Consider the following 20,068-nt stretch of genomic DNA (forward strand, 5'->3'; position numbering starts at 1 on the left):
AGAATGTCTCTATCTAGTTGAATTTATAGTAATTCAAAGGAGGACACACTTGCAAATAGAAGGATAAACTGCAAACTCATCACAGAGAGTGCACAAGTCAAAACTAGGGATGCACCGGATCCAGAATTCGGTGCATTTCGGGATTCTGCATTTTTCAGCAGAATTCTTTTGCCAGACCAAACCCAATCCTAATTTGCATATGCAAATTAGGGACGGGGAGGGAAATTGCATTACTTTTTGTCACAAAACAAGGAAGTAAAAAATGTTTTCCCACCCCTTATTTGCATATGCAAATTAGGATTCGTTGAGTATTCGCCGAATCTTTCATGAAGGATCCAGGGGTTCGGCCGAATCCAAAATGGAGGATTCGGTGCATCCCTAGTCCAAACTGAATCTAAGACCCCATAATACAAGAATCAGGCAGTGCTAACCATTCTTTGTATGTTCACATAAACATGTCCGTTGAGCTTATTTCATTGGCTGTGGTCCTCTCTATAGACTAATCCAGTAACACTGTCCATGATGACTAGAGGCAGTGTTCTGTTTATGTCAATAGAGAATGCCTCAGTCATACCAAGCAATCTGGAAGCCTCCAGTCTTTGTAGAAAAGGAAACCTTCACACCAGGAGTACATTAATGCTCTTAAAATACAACAAAGCTATTCGATCAACTGCTGACCTGAAAATTGATTGAAGATGGGTGGATATGAACATAGCCATCGTTCCTAGTAACAAACTTTAATTCTTCCGCTTTAGGCTGCATTTTAACAGCTCCTGTCGCCGTCACCTGGAATTTGCCTTCTGGAGATTTAACCTATACAAACAGATAAAAAATTATTATATTAAAAAAAGAGCAAAAGAGAACAGGATACTACAGTGAAGTTACAAATTCCACAAGCATAACAGGTGGACATTACTGTTATTAGGATATATTTACCTGGACCACATTTGGGTATAAAGCTGCACACAGTATTGCAGAGATTAATTTTATGTTGTCTGCATTTGTATTAGCCTGTAAAAATGAAGTAACATGTTGTAAACAACTCCTTTATTACACAAAATACAGAGAACAACAAACACATTCAAAATAATTAAAATTCATAGTAGGGCACAACCACATAGCAAATCATTTACTGGTGATTAATATTAGTATAACATGCTAAAAAATGAAAAGTATAAAAAAGTACTGTGATTAATGGTGAATAATATTAGGATAACATGCGAAAAAAATAAAAAATTACTGTTCAGTTCAGTAGTTTTCAGATAGTTCACCAGAAATAAATAATTGTTCAGTTACTGTCTATTTTCCATTTGTGACCATTTTTCTTATATTGAAGTGTACATTTTAATTTTTCACCTTCTTATGTCTCTAAATCAGCTCTGGGAGTGGGGGGTCACTGAATCTGTCTTATCTTTGTCCCTGCTGAGCAGAATCCCTAAGTTTCATTAAAGGCAGCTGTTAGAATTGATAAAATAGTTGCTAATACTCCACAGATGCTGCTGAGAAATGTATCAACTAATGTAGCAAATTGTAACAGTTCAGATTCTGCATCTGAATTACTTAACTTTAACTAAGACAAACACCAGAGACAGACACATTAAACTTTAAAATTACATCTTGGGAAAATATAAAAAAAATAAAATTGGAAAACAATTGAAAAAAAAAAAAAGTCTTTCTGGTGAACAATCTGAAAACAACTAAACTGAAAAGTGTGTGTTGGAAGGTTAACAACCCATTCACAGAAGTGCTGCAGAGTTCTATGATTTTAAATATCCCAGAACAAGGCTTACTTCTCCAGTTGCTTCCTTGACCCCATCACTCCCATGCGCCCATCTTCTTTCAATGTCCCTGGCTCGCAGTCCTTCTGTCACAAACCCAATATCAGAAAGCAATTCTGTAAACTGTCGCTTCAAGCTGGCAATTTCCTGCAGGAGGAAAAGATTACAAACTCATCCACCTCTACTTGTTGAATATTTTAGCCAGGGCTGTATGAAAAAAATCTATTAGAATAACAGCAGACATACTCACATTTTTGGGAAGCACAAAAACTTAAACAGTAAAACTGGTTTAGTCAGAGTACAGTATAGATACATTACACACCTATATACAGTATATGGCAGCGGTCCCCAACCTCTTTTGGCCCGGGGGAGGGGTCGGCGGCCCAGTTGGGGACCCCTGGTATTTGCCATATGAGGTACTTATATCAACATTATTTTTTTGCCAGAAACAGTGACAACATACAAGGAATTGCCTTGGATCACTTCCCATTACATTTAATGCAAATTGCAGTAAACCTGTTGCACAGGAGTAATTTCACACAAAATAACTCAGTTTTGCACAGTTGGTCAAAATGAGAGTCACTTCTTCCTCCATCTATGTCCAGTAACAAATGGCTACATGACACTAGCCTTTCAATGTCTGGACCCAAGAACAATGGCCAGCAACAACAATCTGTTCTAGTTAGAATCGAACAAAGCTTCTGCTTGATTGTCTAATTATCACAAAGAGGCTATTTCTGGTCTATATTTTATCACCTGATTATATTTTTGCTTCTTTACAATTAAATAATACAAGTCACTTACCTGTAGAACTCTGCCAGATAAGAAATTGTCTCTGCAATACTGGTAACCAGCCCGTGAGCTCTCCTTAATAACAGAACTCCATGCCTAAAAGTATTGGACCGAATAAATAGTCACACAGCATATGGGAATCCAAATAGGAATTATAGTGCATAACATACATAAGCATGTATCAATGGCTTAACAAAAGTGTTGCTTGAACTGACAGATGCAAATGGTTAGACTTTACGGTTTATATCAAGTACTGAGATCTTCCAACAAATCTGTATGTGCATGTATCTACTACAACAGCTCATTAAATGACTACATGTATATATTTTTTATGGCTAAAACTGTCAAATTCAAATAGGGAATTATGAAAATTTGATTTGAGTTTTTTTAAAAATTCGAATAAATTTTTTGAGATTTATCATACACTGGCCTTTAAGAACTCAAATTCGACAATTTGCCTCCTAAAACCTGCCGAATTGCTGTTTTAGTCAACGGGAGACGTCCTGGGCTCAATTTGGAGTTCTTTGGTGCCTTCCTGACATTCATTTTTTTTCTGAGAAAAAATTCCAATCTAGTTTTTAAAATTCGATTCGAGTTTTCTGGTCGATCCTATTTACCCGAGTTTGGAAAATTCGATTTTTTTTTTTTTTAATAAATTTCAATTGGTTGAATTTAGAGTTCATGGGAGTTTTAAAAAAACTTCTATGAATTTGAAATTCGCCCCTTGATAAATCTGCCCCTTATACAGTATAATATGTATTTATGTCCCTAGATTTTACGGTTTCCCGCATTTTGTGGTTTTTTTTTGTGGTCCCACCAGTCACAATGCATTTCTATGGGTGCTATTCCCGTTATTACTGTTTTGCTTTCCCTGATTTTACTTTACTTTTAAAGGCTTGCCCCTATCCAATCGCTATGTTATTATATCAAAGCCCATACCCCTGAGATTTAAAGGAGAATTCAACCCTTTAAGAAAAAAAACCCGTACACCGCACCCCACCTCCCTCCTCCTCCCAGCCTAACTGCCCCCCCGTGTTACCTCAGGGAGACTTGCTTGTGTTATTTCTTTATTATATGCAATATGTGTATATTGTATATATATATATATATATATATACATTGTGATTTGTATCTAAGAATGTTTTGTAATTACATATTAGATAGTATCAGGACATAACAAAGACAAGCTTCAAAGACACCCAATGTAGCATACAGTTGTTAAATCCCCTCCCCTTTGACCAGGGGCAGCTGGAAAAGCAAACCTTCCTGTCTACACACTGCCTTTCCCCATTCCAATGTCCTGATTCTGGAATGAACTGCCTCAGGAATCCATGCCCTACCCCCCAAGATTAATGTATTGGTCACTGACCAATCAGAACCTGACATGTACTTATGGTCAGTCTATAGGTTAATACAATAGGCTAAGTTAGGCAGAGAGTCCAGAGAGTTCCTGCAGGGAGGACATAGATGACAGACCTAATGGAAGGATGAGTATCCGAGAGGCAGTGGATTTAGATCCAGCATATACATATTTCTAATTGTCTTTGTAACTATTTGTTATACATTCTATGTAATGTAACTTGTTTTATGTGTATTATTTCTGTAGATATGTGTCAATAGTTTTGTAAATAAATATATATATTTTGATTGAACTCTCTCTTTTGTTAGAACCCTTATAACCAGGAATACTTATGTACATGTGTATATAAGAATAAATATACATATTTACATAAATATATCCTTGGTCAACACCTGGGGAAATGCCCCATACTTTATACTTACCCCTCGGAGCAGATTCTGGCATCGGAGTTCCACGCAGCCATCTTCTGGGTCTTTGTGTCTTCTTCCGGCGCTTCCGCAATTTTCGTTAGTTGTCGCAAACCGGCAAATTGCTCCAACTTGCCGATCTCCCACTCAGTTTGCCGAAGACCCGGAAGATGGCTGCGTGGAACTCCAATGCCAGGATCTGCGCAAAGGGGTAAGTATAAAGTATGGGGCACTTCCCCCTGGGAGGGGGCAGTTTGGCTGGGGGGGGAGGGAGGGGGAGTCTGCGTGGGGTAAAAGGGTTGAATTCTCCTTTAAGGCTCCTGAAACTTGTGACTCATCAGAATCCTGTCTGCGCATGCCTGTGTGAGGTCTGGTTAGAAGGGGAAGTGTGACCCTGCAGGCAAAAGTGGGAAGCTCTAAGACAGGTAAAGGAGCGGCTGAAAAAGTTGCAGTCAGAAGTGAGCTCTGCTGTGGAAGGAGCAGAAGGAGAGGGCTGGAAAGGCAACATGTCAGAAGTGGTGAGCTATGCTGGGACACAAGACAGAAGACTGAGAAGCAGTTGGAAGTGGTGAGCTGTGTTGGAGGGGGTATTACATGTGTTTTAAATAAATAAAATGACTCCTGTACTTGTTTCTTTGCAATACTTATAATACATATAAGTGTCTTTTATACATTTCCCTTATTCTACATTTTCCTGGATTTTACATGTTTTTTCCTTGGTCCCCTGAAAAATGTAAATTCGGGGTTCTACTGTATATGTTTTCCTTCACATAGCTTAAAATATGTGACCCACCAGCTGCAAATAAAACAAATATATATATATATATATATATATATATATATATATATATATATATATATATATATATATATATATATATATATATATATATATATATATATATATATATATTTGTTATATATATATATATATAGTGCTTGCACTGGCACATAATTGTAAAATCGCTGATCAGGCAGCTTGGAACAAGAAGAAACATCTCTCTGTTGGACATGGAGCCACATGGGATATGCTGACATGCAATCATTGCTACAACAACAAATCTCTATGGGATATGCTCACACCCTCTTACTGCTACTGGACTTGATTACAGCAGCAATTACTGGAGATAAGGCAGGTCACATGATGAGGTTGTTGTGAATCCAGTCAGGTCAATATTATTTATAATGGAGAAAGAACAACTGTTTTCCACATCACTTTACCTTATAAGCTTGCAGAAGTGCCAAATGGTCACTGTTTGCTGTGGCAAATTCTTGCTTTTTCTTGTTAGCCTCTTCTTTTTTATCCCAAGGGCACACCTTCAGAATAAACAAGGGTATAACATTAGAATAGGAATATAGTTTGTAATATAAAGTGACATTTCTCCTTACTGGGAATATGAAAACAAAATAATACTTTTCCTATTCCAGTGATCTTAAGTTATGGTAAGATAGACAATGGTACAAATGAATGTTTGCCTTGTTTGCACATCATTCCGTTATGGGGAGCTCTATGCATTATGGTAGTGTTCCTTAACCCATGGGTCTCCACGGTGTGGTTTTTGAGTTATTTAGCTTTTTATTCAGCAGCTCTCCAATTTCAGCAATCTGGTTGCTAGTGTCTAAATTCTAGGGATGCACCGAATCCAGGATTCGGTTCGGGATTCGGCCAGGATTCAGCCTTTTTCAGCAGGATTCGGATTCGGCCGAATTCTTCTACCCAGCCGAACCGAATCCTAATTTGCATATGCAAATTAGGGGCAGGGAGGGCATTTGCGTGACTTTTTGTCAGAAAACAAGGAAGTAAAACATTTTTCCCCTTCCCACCCCTAGTTTGCATATGCAAATTACGGTTCGGTTCGGTATTCAGCCGGATCTTTCGCTAAGGATTCGGGGGTTCGGCCGAATCCAAAAAAGTGGATTTGGTGCATCCCTACTAAATTCCCCTAGCAACAATGCACAGATTTGAATTTGAGAGACTCGAATATGAATAGTAGAGGGGCTGAATAGAAAGATGAGTAATACAAAGTACAAATAACAATACATTTGTAGCTTTACAGAATATTTTTTTTAGATGGGGTCAGCAACCCCCATTTAAACGCTGGAAAGAGTAGAAGAAGGCAAATAATTAAAAAAAAAACTATAAAAAATAATGAAGGCCAACTGAAAAGTTGCTTAGAATTGGCCATTCTGCAATATACTAAACGTTAACTTAAAGGTGAGCCACCCATTTAATACATTTAAAATTCTTTCTGTGACACACAAAAGTAATTAAAAGGATTGTTAATTAATATTACAGCAAATCTTGGGTGCTGAGACAGGCTCCCTGGGGTAATCTGGTTAAGGAATCCTGCCTTAAATATAGGGATGCACCGAATCCACTATTTTGGATTAGGCCGAACCCCCGAATCCTTTGTGAAAGATTCGGCCGAATACCGAACAGAATCCTGGATTCGGTGTATCCCTACTTAAAAACTCAGTTTAGGACTGTTTTGCCATCAGCATGTTATCTTATTTAACATCAATTACCAGATACCAACTTTTTAATTCAGAGATGTCCTTTTACATCTATTTATAGATGCTCCCCGCTCCCTCAGAGACAGAGGTGGGCATACCCCAAAAAATGTGGAACTGTGGGTTGGGTCGGGTGCAGGTCTTCATGAGTAGGGTCAGGGTCGGGTTCGAGAATTTCTCGACCCACACATCACTAAAAGCCACAGTAATACAGGAGCTACTTGTCATTTGGCATAAGAGTTCTAAGCACACACTGAGCACATTTCCAGAGTGATAACCCAGTACAGGTATGGGACCTGTTCTCCAGAATGCTCGGGACCTGGGGTTTTCCGGATAACAGATCTTTCTGTAGTTTGGATCTTCATACCTTAGGTCTACTAGAAAATCATGTAAACATTAAATAAACCCAATAGACTGGTTTTGCCCCAATAAGGATTAATTATATCTTGGTTTGGATCAAGTACAAGTTACTGTTAAATTATGGAGAAAAGGGAAAAATGTATTTGATTATATTAGAGTCAATGGGAGATGGCCTTTCCCTAATTTAGCGCTTTCTGGATAACGGGTTTCCGGATAACGGATCCCATACCTGTATATGAACACGGTTGGATTACCTATGTATGGTAGACATAAAAAGATACTTACAAAGGGAGATTTAAAGGCCAGGCTAGCAGCGATGGTGAGGGCAGGGTCAAGGCAACGGAAGATAGCCCCAAAAAGCATCAGTTTTCCAATTCTCACATCAACTGGCAGGGAAGCTAAATGATATCCCAGAGGTGTAAGTTTCTCCTCCTTTGTCAAGGCCCCAAGGTCTTGAAGTCGATTTTGTGAAGCATGAAGGGACTCCATTCGAGGAGGTTCAATTAATCGGCCTAAGACTGAATCGAGGCGACACTCGGAAAACATTTCCAAAATTTTTATCCTTCAAAGAGATGAACAATTTGCTATTTAGGCAATTTGTCTGTTATGCAGATTTTTTGGCCAATTACAACCAAAAAGAATGGTTAAATGATTCTTTGAACCAGAAACAAAAAATACTTGAGCTTGTGCAATACAACTATGGTATAAACATTTTTGTTGCAATTTAAAATATAAGCATAATAAATATAGCTGGTATTAAAAATGCTTTCTGCCTATGGTTTTTTTTAAAACAATATTTATTTGCATTAATAAAACAGAACTGTGAAACTGAAGGCACTTTCATTTTACACTAGATCCCACTTCCAACTGTTTCTTAAAGCAACTGGGTGAAGAGGAGAAGGGCATTAATCATATAACCCTTCCCAGTTAAACTGCAGCAAAGATATTGGAATTAGGCAGCTATTTTAAGGGGCAGATTTATTAACGGTCGAATTGAAAATTAGAATTTTCACAATTTTTTTATGGTCAAAACAGTCAAATTCGACTAGGGAATTATCCAAAAGTCTATTTGAATTTTTAAAAAAATTTGAATTCAATTTTCAAGATTTATCATACTCTGACCCAATGGGAGAGGTGCAGTGACCAATTGTACCAATGGAGTTGTTTGAAGCCTTCCTGACATTTGAGTTTTTTTCAGAGTAAAAACTCTAATTGAGTCGATTTTGATTCGATTCGAGTTTTCAAGTCGGTAAAATTCAGCCGAGTTTAAGATATTCTATTTTTTTCTTAAATAACCCCCCAGTCCAATTTCGAGTATATTCGAATTTAAGGGATTTTATAAAAATATGTGCCTCTTAGTGAACCACGGGGATCTCAATATCAATGACATCTGCATAAAGTGACACTTAAGAAAACTGTAAAAAATTAAATTCTGGTGCAGCTGCTATTTCAGACCCCCAGGGCAGTTGGTTCTTTGATGAACGCATATATTGCCTCGTAAGCTGTCCTTGATCAAATGCAAATTTGGGTCTTATGGGAAACAGTGGCAATAATTGCCCAAAAAATGTAATTCATCAATATGTTTGGTCGTAACAGCTAAAAATGGCAGTAATCCTTGCATGTCCAATACAAAATAACTAAATAAGCCCTGTTTTTGGCAATGGCCTGCATTTTCTTAAAAGACCAGTAACAAAAAAAATTAGTTTCTACATAACGAAAAAAAAAAACGAAGACACATTTAACTTTAAATTCGAAAAGTCTTTATTAAGAAATAACTTACCGATTCTCCTCTTCAGAAACAGCGACAGGGCGATGATCCATCATGCGGCACTCGATTTCTCCTCCATGACTTCTATAGGATATAGCCAGGGAGGAGAAATCGAGCGCCGCACGATGGATCGCCACCCTGTCGCGGGTTTCCGAAGAGGAAAATCGACAAGTTATTTCTTTATAACTTCTTAATAACTTTGCGAATTTAAAGTTAACAGTGTCTTTTTTTTCGTTAAGTACAAACAATTTTTATGTTACTGGTCCTTTAAGTTACATTTTTATCCAAGGAAGATCATAACATAATGTCCTAACAGTCCTGTGTGCCTCTGACGAAAGATCTGAATGGGAAGGTTCTACTCAGACCAGTGAAGCCTGCATCATGGATGTGCCAAGAATAAACTTGGATAGTTAGGAGATCAAGTTCTGACACAAAATAATGGCGTTGAGAAAGCAAGCCTTTAGTACACAGCTACTGGCTGAATTGGAGAAAGCAATTATCCTTATATCCCCCATTTTAAATGTAGTTTATGGCAATAGGATGTGGGGTGGTTTTTGAGATTTTCTTGGTAAAATGATTGCGATAAAACCGGCGCTGCTAATGACGTACACAATTTACCTTAAGCAGAGCTGTTCCAATGGAATTCTCTGTATCTCTGGAAGCTGCTGATCCAAAAGCTGATACTCATAATGGTGACCAGTGAAAAGGTGAAAGCAGACACCAGACGCCACACGGCCAGCTCTTCCTTTTCTCTGCATGGCATTGGCTCGTGATTCCCATGTGTCCTCAAGACTCTCCATACTCTTACCAGGATCATATCTTTAAAAGAAAAACAAAAAGCGGTGTGCTAAGCTGGTAAGAAGGACATGGAAAAGAAAGGATCTTTGGCATGTTATAACTAACTGTATAAACAAATAGTGGGAACATACATAGGGGCAAATTCATTAACCGGCGGAAATTCGCCAGCGACGGCTTCACAGTGATCGCAACACTTCGCCAGGCTTAAATTCGCAATGACAACGCTAATTCACTAAAAAGCAAAGTTGCGTCCAGGGCACCAAACGATGCGAACTTTCGCTATCGTTACTTCGGCAATCAAAGTGAAGTTGCGCTAGCGTTGGCTAATTTGCATACGGTGGGAAATTATAAAGCTGCATGACGTATATGTTGCAGCAAATACATTACACAAGTCCAGGGAACCTTAATAAAGACATTAGAGTTGTTATAATGCCCTACACATGAGCCCACTGTATAGTTTATGTTCCATATGTTAGAAAATGTATGGGGGAACCTGGTTAACCAAAACATTTTTAAGGACTTTTGCAGGCTATCACTCTGAAAAATGGAAAAGACGCCAGCGTTTTTTGGGACGAATGAGGGTGAATGATCGCTAGCGTCCCTCTCATTCGCTAGTGAAATTACACCCGGGCCCATTAGTAAATCGGTGAAGTGCCTGAATGACGTCACGCTGGACGATTTTTCTCCAGCGTTAAGGTGGCCATAGATGTAAAGATCCGCTCGTTTGGCAACATCTTTCCCCGATATGCCATTAACAGGCATGGCTATAACGGGGGTAATCTGATTGTTCGGCCGTATGGCCGAACGATCCGATTACGATGTGCAATGAGCTCCGGCAGGATCGTCGGGTCAAAATCAAACCTGACAGATCGACCAAACGACCGATCTCCGCCGGGCGAAAGATGTCGGCACACGCCACACACGCTATGAAAATCGTACGAATCCTCGATTCGTACGATCGGATCTGTGTGTCTATGGCCACCTTTAGTCACTTCGACCTTTAGCAAATCTACCCCATAGTGCTTGCCAACTCTTCATAGGATGCAATCAAATAAAAGTGCTAGTCTCCACTCAGTTGTATGAATGCAAATATGCTCACAACTAAGGTTTTGTGTAAGGAACACCCTAAACAAAGTTCCTTCTAAGGTATGTGCTCGTGCACACATTTTGAGGCCAGCATACATAGCAAATTGTGGTGCGAACAAAGACTTTTGTGTGAAAACACAATATTTTGTATTCATTTTGACCTGAGCACAGTTTTTAAAAACTGCACACAAAAGTTTAAAATATGCACACAAAAGATTTTTTTGTGTGCACATAGCAGAGAAGAAATTAGAGGGAACATTGACCCTAAGACCACATTGATCTACTGAATGCAAAATATATATAGCCAATACATCATCCTACTGATAAACATGGAATGAGTTGGGACACTGTATGGAAAATGAACAGGAAAAGTGTCCAAAAGGAAGATCTGTAAAATAAGGAAACTGCCCCCTATGGAGTCAGCTACACAAACCAATAGGGATTATATAGTAACAAGTTAATTTGAAAAAAGACACACGTCCATCAAGTTCAACCTTTTAAGTCTCTAGATAACCTGTCTAACTGCCAGTTGATCCAGAAGAAGGCAAAAAGCCCCAGAGAGAGAGCCATACCAAGTAATTCAAACGGAACAGATCCAGTAAAAGGAATGATATCTGCACAGTTATTAAATGCTCATTGGATGTTAGATTAAAATACATTAGTAAAATACTATCAAATTATAAGGCACTCAAGTTATTGTTGCCTCCATTAGTTGTACTCTCTGGAGTAGAAAGTCTTCAGAATAGTGGCCTACACCCCCTTTTTAAAAAAATAAAATACAGACACATGACATAATACCTCTTCTCACGCATTTTCCCAGAATCTATGACATAAACAACATCATCGATTGTTATGGAGGTTTCTGCAATGTTGGTGGAGATGATAATCTTTGTAACTCCTAACGGGGGTCTTAAGAACACAGACTGCTGTTCCTCACTTGATAGGGATGAGTGCAGAGGGTAGATAACACATCTGGTAAAAAGAAACAAAAATAACACAGGGTCATAATCATAAGACGTAGTCGTGTAGTCATGTTTGGAGTGCCCTCCATTAATCTGTATTTTTGTATTAGGGTAAGGGCACACCTGGCGATTCGGGGAGATTTAGTCGCAACTTCGGAATACGAAGAGCCGCGCGTGCCAAGCCGCAGGCGATCTTTCATTATAGCCGGCGGAAGACAGGGGGAAGCCGTTCGGGGAGATTAGTTGCCCCAAAGAAGAGGCGATTAGTCGACAGGCGACTAAATCTCCCCAAATCGCCAGGTGTGCCCTTACCCTTATACTGGTCCAACATTTCATCACATTATCAGGCTTTAAAGGGGTTGTTCACCTTCCAAACACGTTTTTCAGTTCAGTTGTTTTCAGATAGTTCACCAGAAATAAGACTTTTTTCAATTGCCTTCCAATTTTTACCGGTTTTCCAAAATCTAAGTATAAAGTTCAATGTTCCTGTCTCTGGTGTTTCAGTCTGACAGCTCAGTAATTCAGGTGTGGATTCTGAACGGTTACAATTTTGCAACATCAAGGGGCCGATTCATGAAGCTCGAGTGAAGGATTCGAATTAAAAAAACTTCGAATTTCGAAGTGTTTTTTGGGCTACTTCGACCATCGAATGGGCTACTTCGACCTTCGACTACGAATCGAACGATTCGAACTAAAAATCATTCGACTATTCGACCATTCGATAGTCGAAGTACTGTCTCTTTAAGAAAAACTTCGACCCCCTACTTCGGCAGCTAAAAGCTACCGAAGTCAATGTTAGCCTATGGGGAAGGTCCCCATAGGCTTGCCTGAGATTTTTTGATCGAAGGATATTCCTTCGATCGTTGGATTAAAATCCTTCGAATCGTTCGATTCGAAGGAATAATCCTTCGATCATTCGATCGCAAGATTTGTGCTAAATCGTTCGACTTCGATATTCGAAGTCGAACGATTTTAGTTCCTAGTCGATATTCGACCCTTCATACATCTGCCCCTTAGTTGATACATTTCTCAGCAGCATCTGTGGCATATTAGCAACTATTGTATCAATTCTAACAGCTGCCTTTAATGAAACTCAGGGATTCTGCTCAGCAGGGACAAAGATAAGAAATGTATCAACTAAATGTATCAATTTAGATCAGACGGTGACCCCCCCCCTCCCAGAGCCCCTTTAGAAATAGGGATGCACTGAATCCACTATTTTGGATTCAGCCGAACCCCCGAATGCTTCGTGAAAGATTCAGCCGAATACCGAACCGAATGCGAATTTGCATATGCAAATTAGGGGTGGGAAGGGGAATATACTTTTTTACTTCCTTGTTTTGTGACAAAAAGTCACGTTATTTCCCTCCCTGCCCCTAATTTGCATATGCAAATTAGGATTCGGATTTGGTGCGGCTGGGCAGAAGGATTCTGCCGAATCGGAATCCTGCTAAAAAAGGCCGAATCCCAAACCGAATCCTGGAATCGGTGCATCCCTATTTAGAAAGACAAAAGAAGGTGAAAAATGAAACTTTACACTTCAATATTATAAAAACAGTCACACATAGAAAATGGAAAAGTCTTTATTTCTGGTGAACTATCTGAAACCAACTGAACTGAAAGGTTTTGGAAGGTGAACAACCCCTTGAACAGACCCAACTTGAACTGGATTGGGATGAGCCCCTTTATATAGGAAACAATTTTAAGATAAAATCCATTCTGTGAGCCAGGGTCTTGGGGCACTAAACAGACTCATGGTGGATATAGATTATCAGGAGTAGCTAACTGATAATGTTTGAATATGGCAGTCTTATCAATCTGGCTAAATGCAGTAAAAAAAATGCTACTACATTAAGGCACAAGCTGGTCATATACTTCATGACCTATACACTTGAACACTTATAAAACTTAAGTGCATCTATGCTATTTGTTCCAATAGACCTTACAGTGGCACACCTACTGGCACACCCAATGCCCACCCCAAACAACATGCTTTTTTTGTCGTTTAAAGGAGAACTCAACCCTTTAAGGAAAAAAAAACTGTTCCCCCCACCCCACGGAGACCCCCCTCCCTCCGACCTAACTGCCTCCCCCGGGGAAATGCCCCATACTTTACTTACCCCTCGGCGCAGATTCTGGCATTGGAGTTCCATGCAGCCATCTTCCGGGTCTTCGTGTCTTCTTCCAGCACTTTTGCAATTTTCATGAGTTTTGGCACATGTGCAGTTGTCGTAAACCGGCAAAGTGCTTCAACTGCGCATGCGCCAACATGCTGATCTTCCAGTCAGCTTACCAAAGACCCGGAAGATGGCTGTATGGAACTCCGATGCCTGAATCGGCGCCGAGGGGTATGTACAAAGTTAGGGGCATTTCCCCAGGGAGGAGAACAGGTTTTTTTCTTAAAGGGTTGGATTCTCTTTAAACTACAGGAGACATGGACCAAACTTCCATGTAGTCTGTTTTAGAGAACCCATTTTTTACTAGACAGACATTGCTGGCATTTCAAATGAATCATTTTTATTGTTTTTGGTGTTACTGGGCCTTTAAACATGCTTATCATCAAAGCACCTTCCAATATGAAATTTAGAAATATTATTTTCGTACTTGCTACTTACCATCCTTATTTAATGTAAAAGGTTGATACAAAGTTTAATGCTGTTTTAAAATGCACTGTAAATTGCACTCACCGCTTACTGCGTCTATTACTGAACATCGCATTTGACTGCAGTTGATCATACAGCGTCTTAATTTCAGCCAGGCCTGGCAAAAACACCAGGACAGCACCTAAAACACATTAAATCGGGGTCAGGAAGAAATGTATAAGTTGATTGTGGTACTCATGACTCTTGTTTCTGACACAACATTAGATATTGTATGAACTGCTGCTATTTTAAAAGAGAACACACAGTCATAGTAACATAGAATGAAGATGAAAAAGACACATGCCCATCAAGTTCAACTTTTTTACCAAAGTGAAACCTGCTTAATTGCTAGTTAGAACAGTTTGGCTCAAAAAAAAAAAAAAAATTGCAGGGACAGGGTTTCAATATATCTTTTCATGTCTCTGAATATTTAACAGCGACATTGAACTTAATTTATAACCACAATTTCTAGCTTTATAACTGCCCAAGTAGATATTATACATTACCATCAACATGCACATAATTAGAACATAATTGGATCAAAGAAAGGGAGGTTGGAAATAATGAACAATAAATATGTAGTTTTAGGCTTTTCTGTATAATGTTGCCCTATATCTACAGATCCTTATACAGGTATGGGATCCATTGTCCAGAAACCCATTATACAGAAAGCTCTGAATTATTTATATATCTCCCATAGACTCCATTTTATCCAAAGTTTTAAAAATGATTTCCTTTTTCTCTGTAATAATAAAACAGTACCTTGAACTTGATCCCAACTCAGATTATAATTAATCATTATTGGAAGCAAAACCAGCCTATTGGGTTTATTTAATCTTTATATGATTTTCTAGTAAACACAACACTCGGTTAACACATCGTGAATATCATTGCTTATTTAACATGTTAATAAAACAATCCCCCACATATGCTTTGTAAAGCTTTTATTTCTAAGTAAAACAATCATATTTATGTATTTTTATGTCAGAAAAACATCTATTTAATTAGCTGGGCAAGCACTGTGTGATATTGAGGGTATACTATAAGAGAAATAATGGAGCAGACACTTATTTGTAATGGAAATAGTCATAGGAATAAGTCTGTACTAAAATTAAAAAACAAAATGTTACATTATTTATTTATGTATGGGTGCTAGGCAGTGCCTGTGCCCCTGAAATGCTATTTATTAAGCAATGCTATTGACTTTGCCCAAATAATTTATATATTAATATTATTTTCCTCAAGAAGCTAATTATTCACAATGGTTTCTTTACATTTCTCATTGCCCCCAACTGTTTAAAGACATATTTGTGAAAGATTTTAACCATAAACTTTTTTTTTTTGCTGCCAGCACAGATAGACCCACTCATTTTTAGAATAAAATGTTTCCATTAGAAATGAATGGTAAAAATGAATGCTTAATAAAAAGGCCATTTGTGTTGTCGGGAGTCTTTCCTTTATTTGTATGTAGTTCTTAAACAGTGGCAGGAAATTACCTGGTGGGTACGAATGCTCTCCATTTACTATCCATTCTAATAAAGCCTCAATTAAATCTAGGTTGATTTTATCCAGATCCATGGTGGAAAGTGTTTTGATGACAGACTTGCTGATACCTAGGAAGGAAAATTAGCATGAATAAAGATGAATCATTCTTATAAAAACAAAAATATCTGAAAATTATGCAGGATACGTCAGAATATGCAATTAATTGAGCAGACTAACATTTTTATTACTTGGCAGATATTCAAAATATTATTAAAAACAAGTACAACATAAACACAAATATTAATCACAGTAATTTTTTTTAAAGAAAAAATTGGCAACAGAAATGCAATAGGTCACATGGCTAGAGAGCTCCCAATACTTCACAAAAGTGAGGCTTAGAACTTAATGGTCACCCATCATATAAAAAATGTAATTTTAAAGGAAAACTATACCCCCAAAATGAATACTTGAGCAACAGTTTATATCAAATTATGTGGCATATTAAAGAATCTTATCAAACTGGAATATAAACTCCAGTATTGTCCTTTTACATCTCTTGCCTTGAATCCCTTTTTGTGATGGTCTTGGTGCTGCCTCAGAGATCACCTGACCAGAAATACTACAACTGTCACTGTAACAGGAAGAAGTGTTGAAGCAAAAGACACAACTGGCTCAATTGGCTCATGTGACCCAACAAGTATAGTTTGTTTGGTATGTATGTGTGCACAATGAATCATACAATCCCAGGGGGCGGTCCTTATTTTTTAAAATGGCAATTTTCTATTTATGATTAACTAATGGTACATACTACTAGAAAAGTATATTTTTATTAAAATGGTTTATTTTTATTAAGCAGGGTTTTACATATGAGCTGTTTTATGCAATATCTTTTTGTAGAGACCTATGTTGTTTGGGGGGTATAGTTTTCCTTTAAGGTTAACTACTCCTTTAACTGGGTATCCATTGACTAACCTATGTGAGTCATTGGGGCACTGCAGGTGAAATTTAAGTTATTTGGTTAAAAACATCAATTTATTATGAAATCAGATTTGCGCTTATTGATAGTTCCCTCCTTCTGTCTTTCCTTCTATCAACACAAGACTTAAAATACCATAATGACACTGGAATCCATTTTGGCAATGTGACTTTATAGTATGCAATCTTATTTATCTTTTCTACGAAATTAAAAAAAAAACACACACATGCAGTGTTCTGAACTAGATCTAAACTTGCCATTATAGCGAGTAGAGAGTTCTTTAAAGTTCAGCTGTTGGTCTGGCACGGAATCCTTCACGATTCTAGAGTCCTGTACTCGCAGGGAAGAATGTATTTGCTGCTCCAGTTCATCTAACAATTCACCATAGGAATTTCCCTTCTTCCCTCTTGCAGAGTCTTGTCCTGACAACTGCTTTGAGGAACGCTGATACGGGCTTCCATCTTCTAGCACATATCTGTGATAGACACAATGGAAATGTGTTAAAGGGATGTAAAGCCAATACAGTAAGTTAAGGGATTCTGATAGAATCCCTAAAAACAAGGAAGTTTTCAATATTCATGCATTATTTTTTTCTTTCTGCTGTAAAGATAATCTATCCGGTGTCTTCATCTTTAACAGGCAGCCTGAGTCAGCCGGTGCTTTGCTTCCGATAGGTCTCCTACAGCACAGTTCAGAAGCAAGTATGCTCGTAGCTATCTGTGAAGTCTTTTTGTTCCGACAGGCTGCAGCTGCACTGAGAGAACAGGGCAACTGGCTACGTTTCTTAAGCAACTTGGGTATGGTTGACTGAAGTGGCCTGTTAGAGCGGAAGACACCGGATCATTTATCTTTATGGCTGTAAGAAAAAAATAATGCATGCATGTTGGAAACGTCCTTGTTTTCAGGGATTCTATAACAGAAGATAAATATATTATAAAGAATAAATCTGCAAGCATTAAAGGACATTTAACCCCCCCCCCACAAAAATTGAATCAGTGAACAGCCTCTTTGAAATCTTTAGATACCTGCCACTCTGGTTGTTAAAAAGGATAACAGGAAGGTTGCAGCATCCCCTTAATCACTTAGAATTCCTTCTCCCCCTCTAATCCACTCTGCTTCCTCCCTCAGGAATCTACTGTTGACTTATGAGCATGCTCAGTTCTTCTCAGATCAGATTACTAAACACACCCTCCAGTCTAACAGCCAATGAAGAGATAGCATTACTGGTTCCCAAAGAAACTCTAGCTGTCTGATCCTATTTTTTTCTCCTGAGCTCAGCTTAAACATTACAGTGCTCAACCCCAGCAGACCTTTTTATCAAAGTATATTGTGCCTGTGTACCCTGCATTCTGCATTGCATACATGTCCTGTTTGTAGATGTCAATGTTACCGATGACGTGTGAGAGAAATGCCCACAGGGTGAAAGCTGCAAATTGTTTTAGGAAAATGTGATGGCGCTGGCAAATGGAGTAGGTATATGCAGTACAAATGATGTGGCTTGGGTGGGGAAGATACGCCCAACTTATATAAATGGTAGAAAAATATAGGCTTTACATGTCCTTTAATGATTTCCAGGGGCGATCCTGGCCCCTCTGCCGCCTGAGGCAGCAGCAGTTGCTGCTGCCCCCCTCCCCCAGAAATTCGCTCTTAAAGTACCAGGAGCAGCATTTTTTCTGCCCCTGGTACCTAGTGGGGCGCTGCCGCCTGAAGCGACAGCCTCAACTCGCCTCATTGGCGAAGTGCCCCTGATGATTTCATTAAAACATAATTAATAAAATCTGATCTATTGATCTATTTTACTGCTGTAAAAGTATTTGGTTAAAGTAAGTTTTTATAAAGGCACATAGGAATGTTTAGTAAGAACAACTCTCTCTAAAAATATACTCTATTTGCTAAAGAACAGCTGTGTTTGGTAGATCTTATGAACACATGGCTGACTGCCAGATCAGTCATGAAAAGTTCAGTCCTCATTGAGACATTTTAAAGATTAGGTTAACCAGTGACTTGTCTTTGCCATCACTTCCCAGTTCTAAGAACTAAGCTGCTGCTTACACTGGACCGACTAGACATAACATTTTATAGCAAAAAAAAAAAAAAAAAAAAAAAAAAGGGAAAATTGGCACCATTAAATTTTGAACCATTGGGCTGGGTGCAGGGAGGCTGTGACCACAACGCTCATACAAAGACAAAAGGTTCTCTGCAGTTACCCATTTTCAATATATGTAGGAGATTAAAACATTTTGTGCATTAAGCTACTAAAAAATGCCCTCCCCTTTAAACAAAACACTGATTGTTCATCCATATATTGCTATATTTCCAAGAACAACTACAGCAAAGTTATCCCTGGTCTGGCCAGTTCTACACTCCCTTTCATCTGATTCTAGCGTTGCCACCTTTTCTCCAAAAATTACCGGCCTTCCTATATATTTATCTTTTTCCCCTATTAATAACATTGGGATCGACCATCATAATTACCTGCCAGGCTGGTAAAATACCAGCCCGGTGGCAACCCGATCTGATTCATTAAGAATTCTACTGCTTCAGTATACATTTTTCACAGGGACTAAGTTTTACCTGCAAACTTGCCTGCTTTCAAGGTTAAAACTCCCAAATGGTTGCCCCTTTTTATTGGCCACTATTGGGATCAGTAGCTGAGAATGATATCCTATATATTTTGATAATGGGTGAGTGCAGAGGACCTCTTGTCTTTGTCTGTAGACATACAATCTTGTGTTGTTTGTAGCCTAGGTCACCCGAAGAACAAAACTGGCTAAAGCAGTGATCCCCAACCAGAGGCTCGAGAGCAACATGTTGCTCACCAACCAATTGGAAGTTACTCCCAGTGATCTCAAAGCAAATTTCTGATTTGAAGACAAGCTTTAGTAGCATAAAAACTATGAGTACTGCCAGTCTACAGGGGTTACCAATTGCAAATCATAGCCCATATTTCCCACCCCCAGGAACGTTTTTGCATGCTTATGTGGTTCTCCAACTTTTTTATACATTTGAATTTGGCCCATGGGTAAAAAAAAAGTTTGGGGAACCCTGATCTAGAGGGACTAACCCACAACGTTGAAGTGCTATGTACTATGACAACTGTAAATAACCATAATTAATGGAAGCATAGAATTTATATGATAGTG

The 20,068-nt window shown here is 38.6% G+C and overlaps 1 protein-coding gene across 1 annotated transcript in view; it reads right to left on the reverse strand.

The window, feature by feature from the left end:
• Nucleotides 1-20,068, reverse strand: part of dhx57.L (DEAH-box helicase 57 L homeolog) — a 39,490-nt gene that overhangs the window by 3,047 nt on the left and 16,375 nt on the right. The window contains exons 12-22 of the mRNA XM_018262931.2: nt 17,183-17,400; nt 15,961-16,077; nt 14,510-14,606; nt 11,659-11,832; nt 9,595-9,795; nt 7,494-7,770; nt 5,559-5,654; nt 2,583-2,666; nt 1,791-1,925; nt 937-1,011; nt 679-813 (exon numbers count right to left, since the gene is read on the reverse strand). Of these exons, the coding sequence (XP_018118420.1) occupies nt 679-813; nt 937-1,011; nt 1,791-1,925; nt 2,583-2,666; nt 5,559-5,654; nt 7,494-7,770; nt 9,595-9,795; nt 11,659-11,832; nt 14,510-14,606; nt 15,961-16,077; nt 17,183-17,400 (1,609 nt within the window). The remainder of the gene's footprint in view (nt 1-678; nt 814-936; nt 1,012-1,790; nt 1,926-2,582; nt 2,667-5,558; nt 5,655-7,493; nt 7,771-9,594; nt 9,796-11,658; nt 11,833-14,509; nt 14,607-15,960; nt 16,078-17,182; nt 17,401-20,068) is intronic.

Source organism: Xenopus laevis, chromosome 5L (genome assembly GCF_017654675.1).
Source record: "Xenopus laevis strain J_2021 chromosome 5L, Xenopus_laevis_v10.1, whole genome shotgun sequence".
In the NCBI taxonomy this organism is placed as follows: Eukaryota; Metazoa; Chordata; class Amphibia; order Anura; family Pipidae; genus Xenopus; species Xenopus laevis.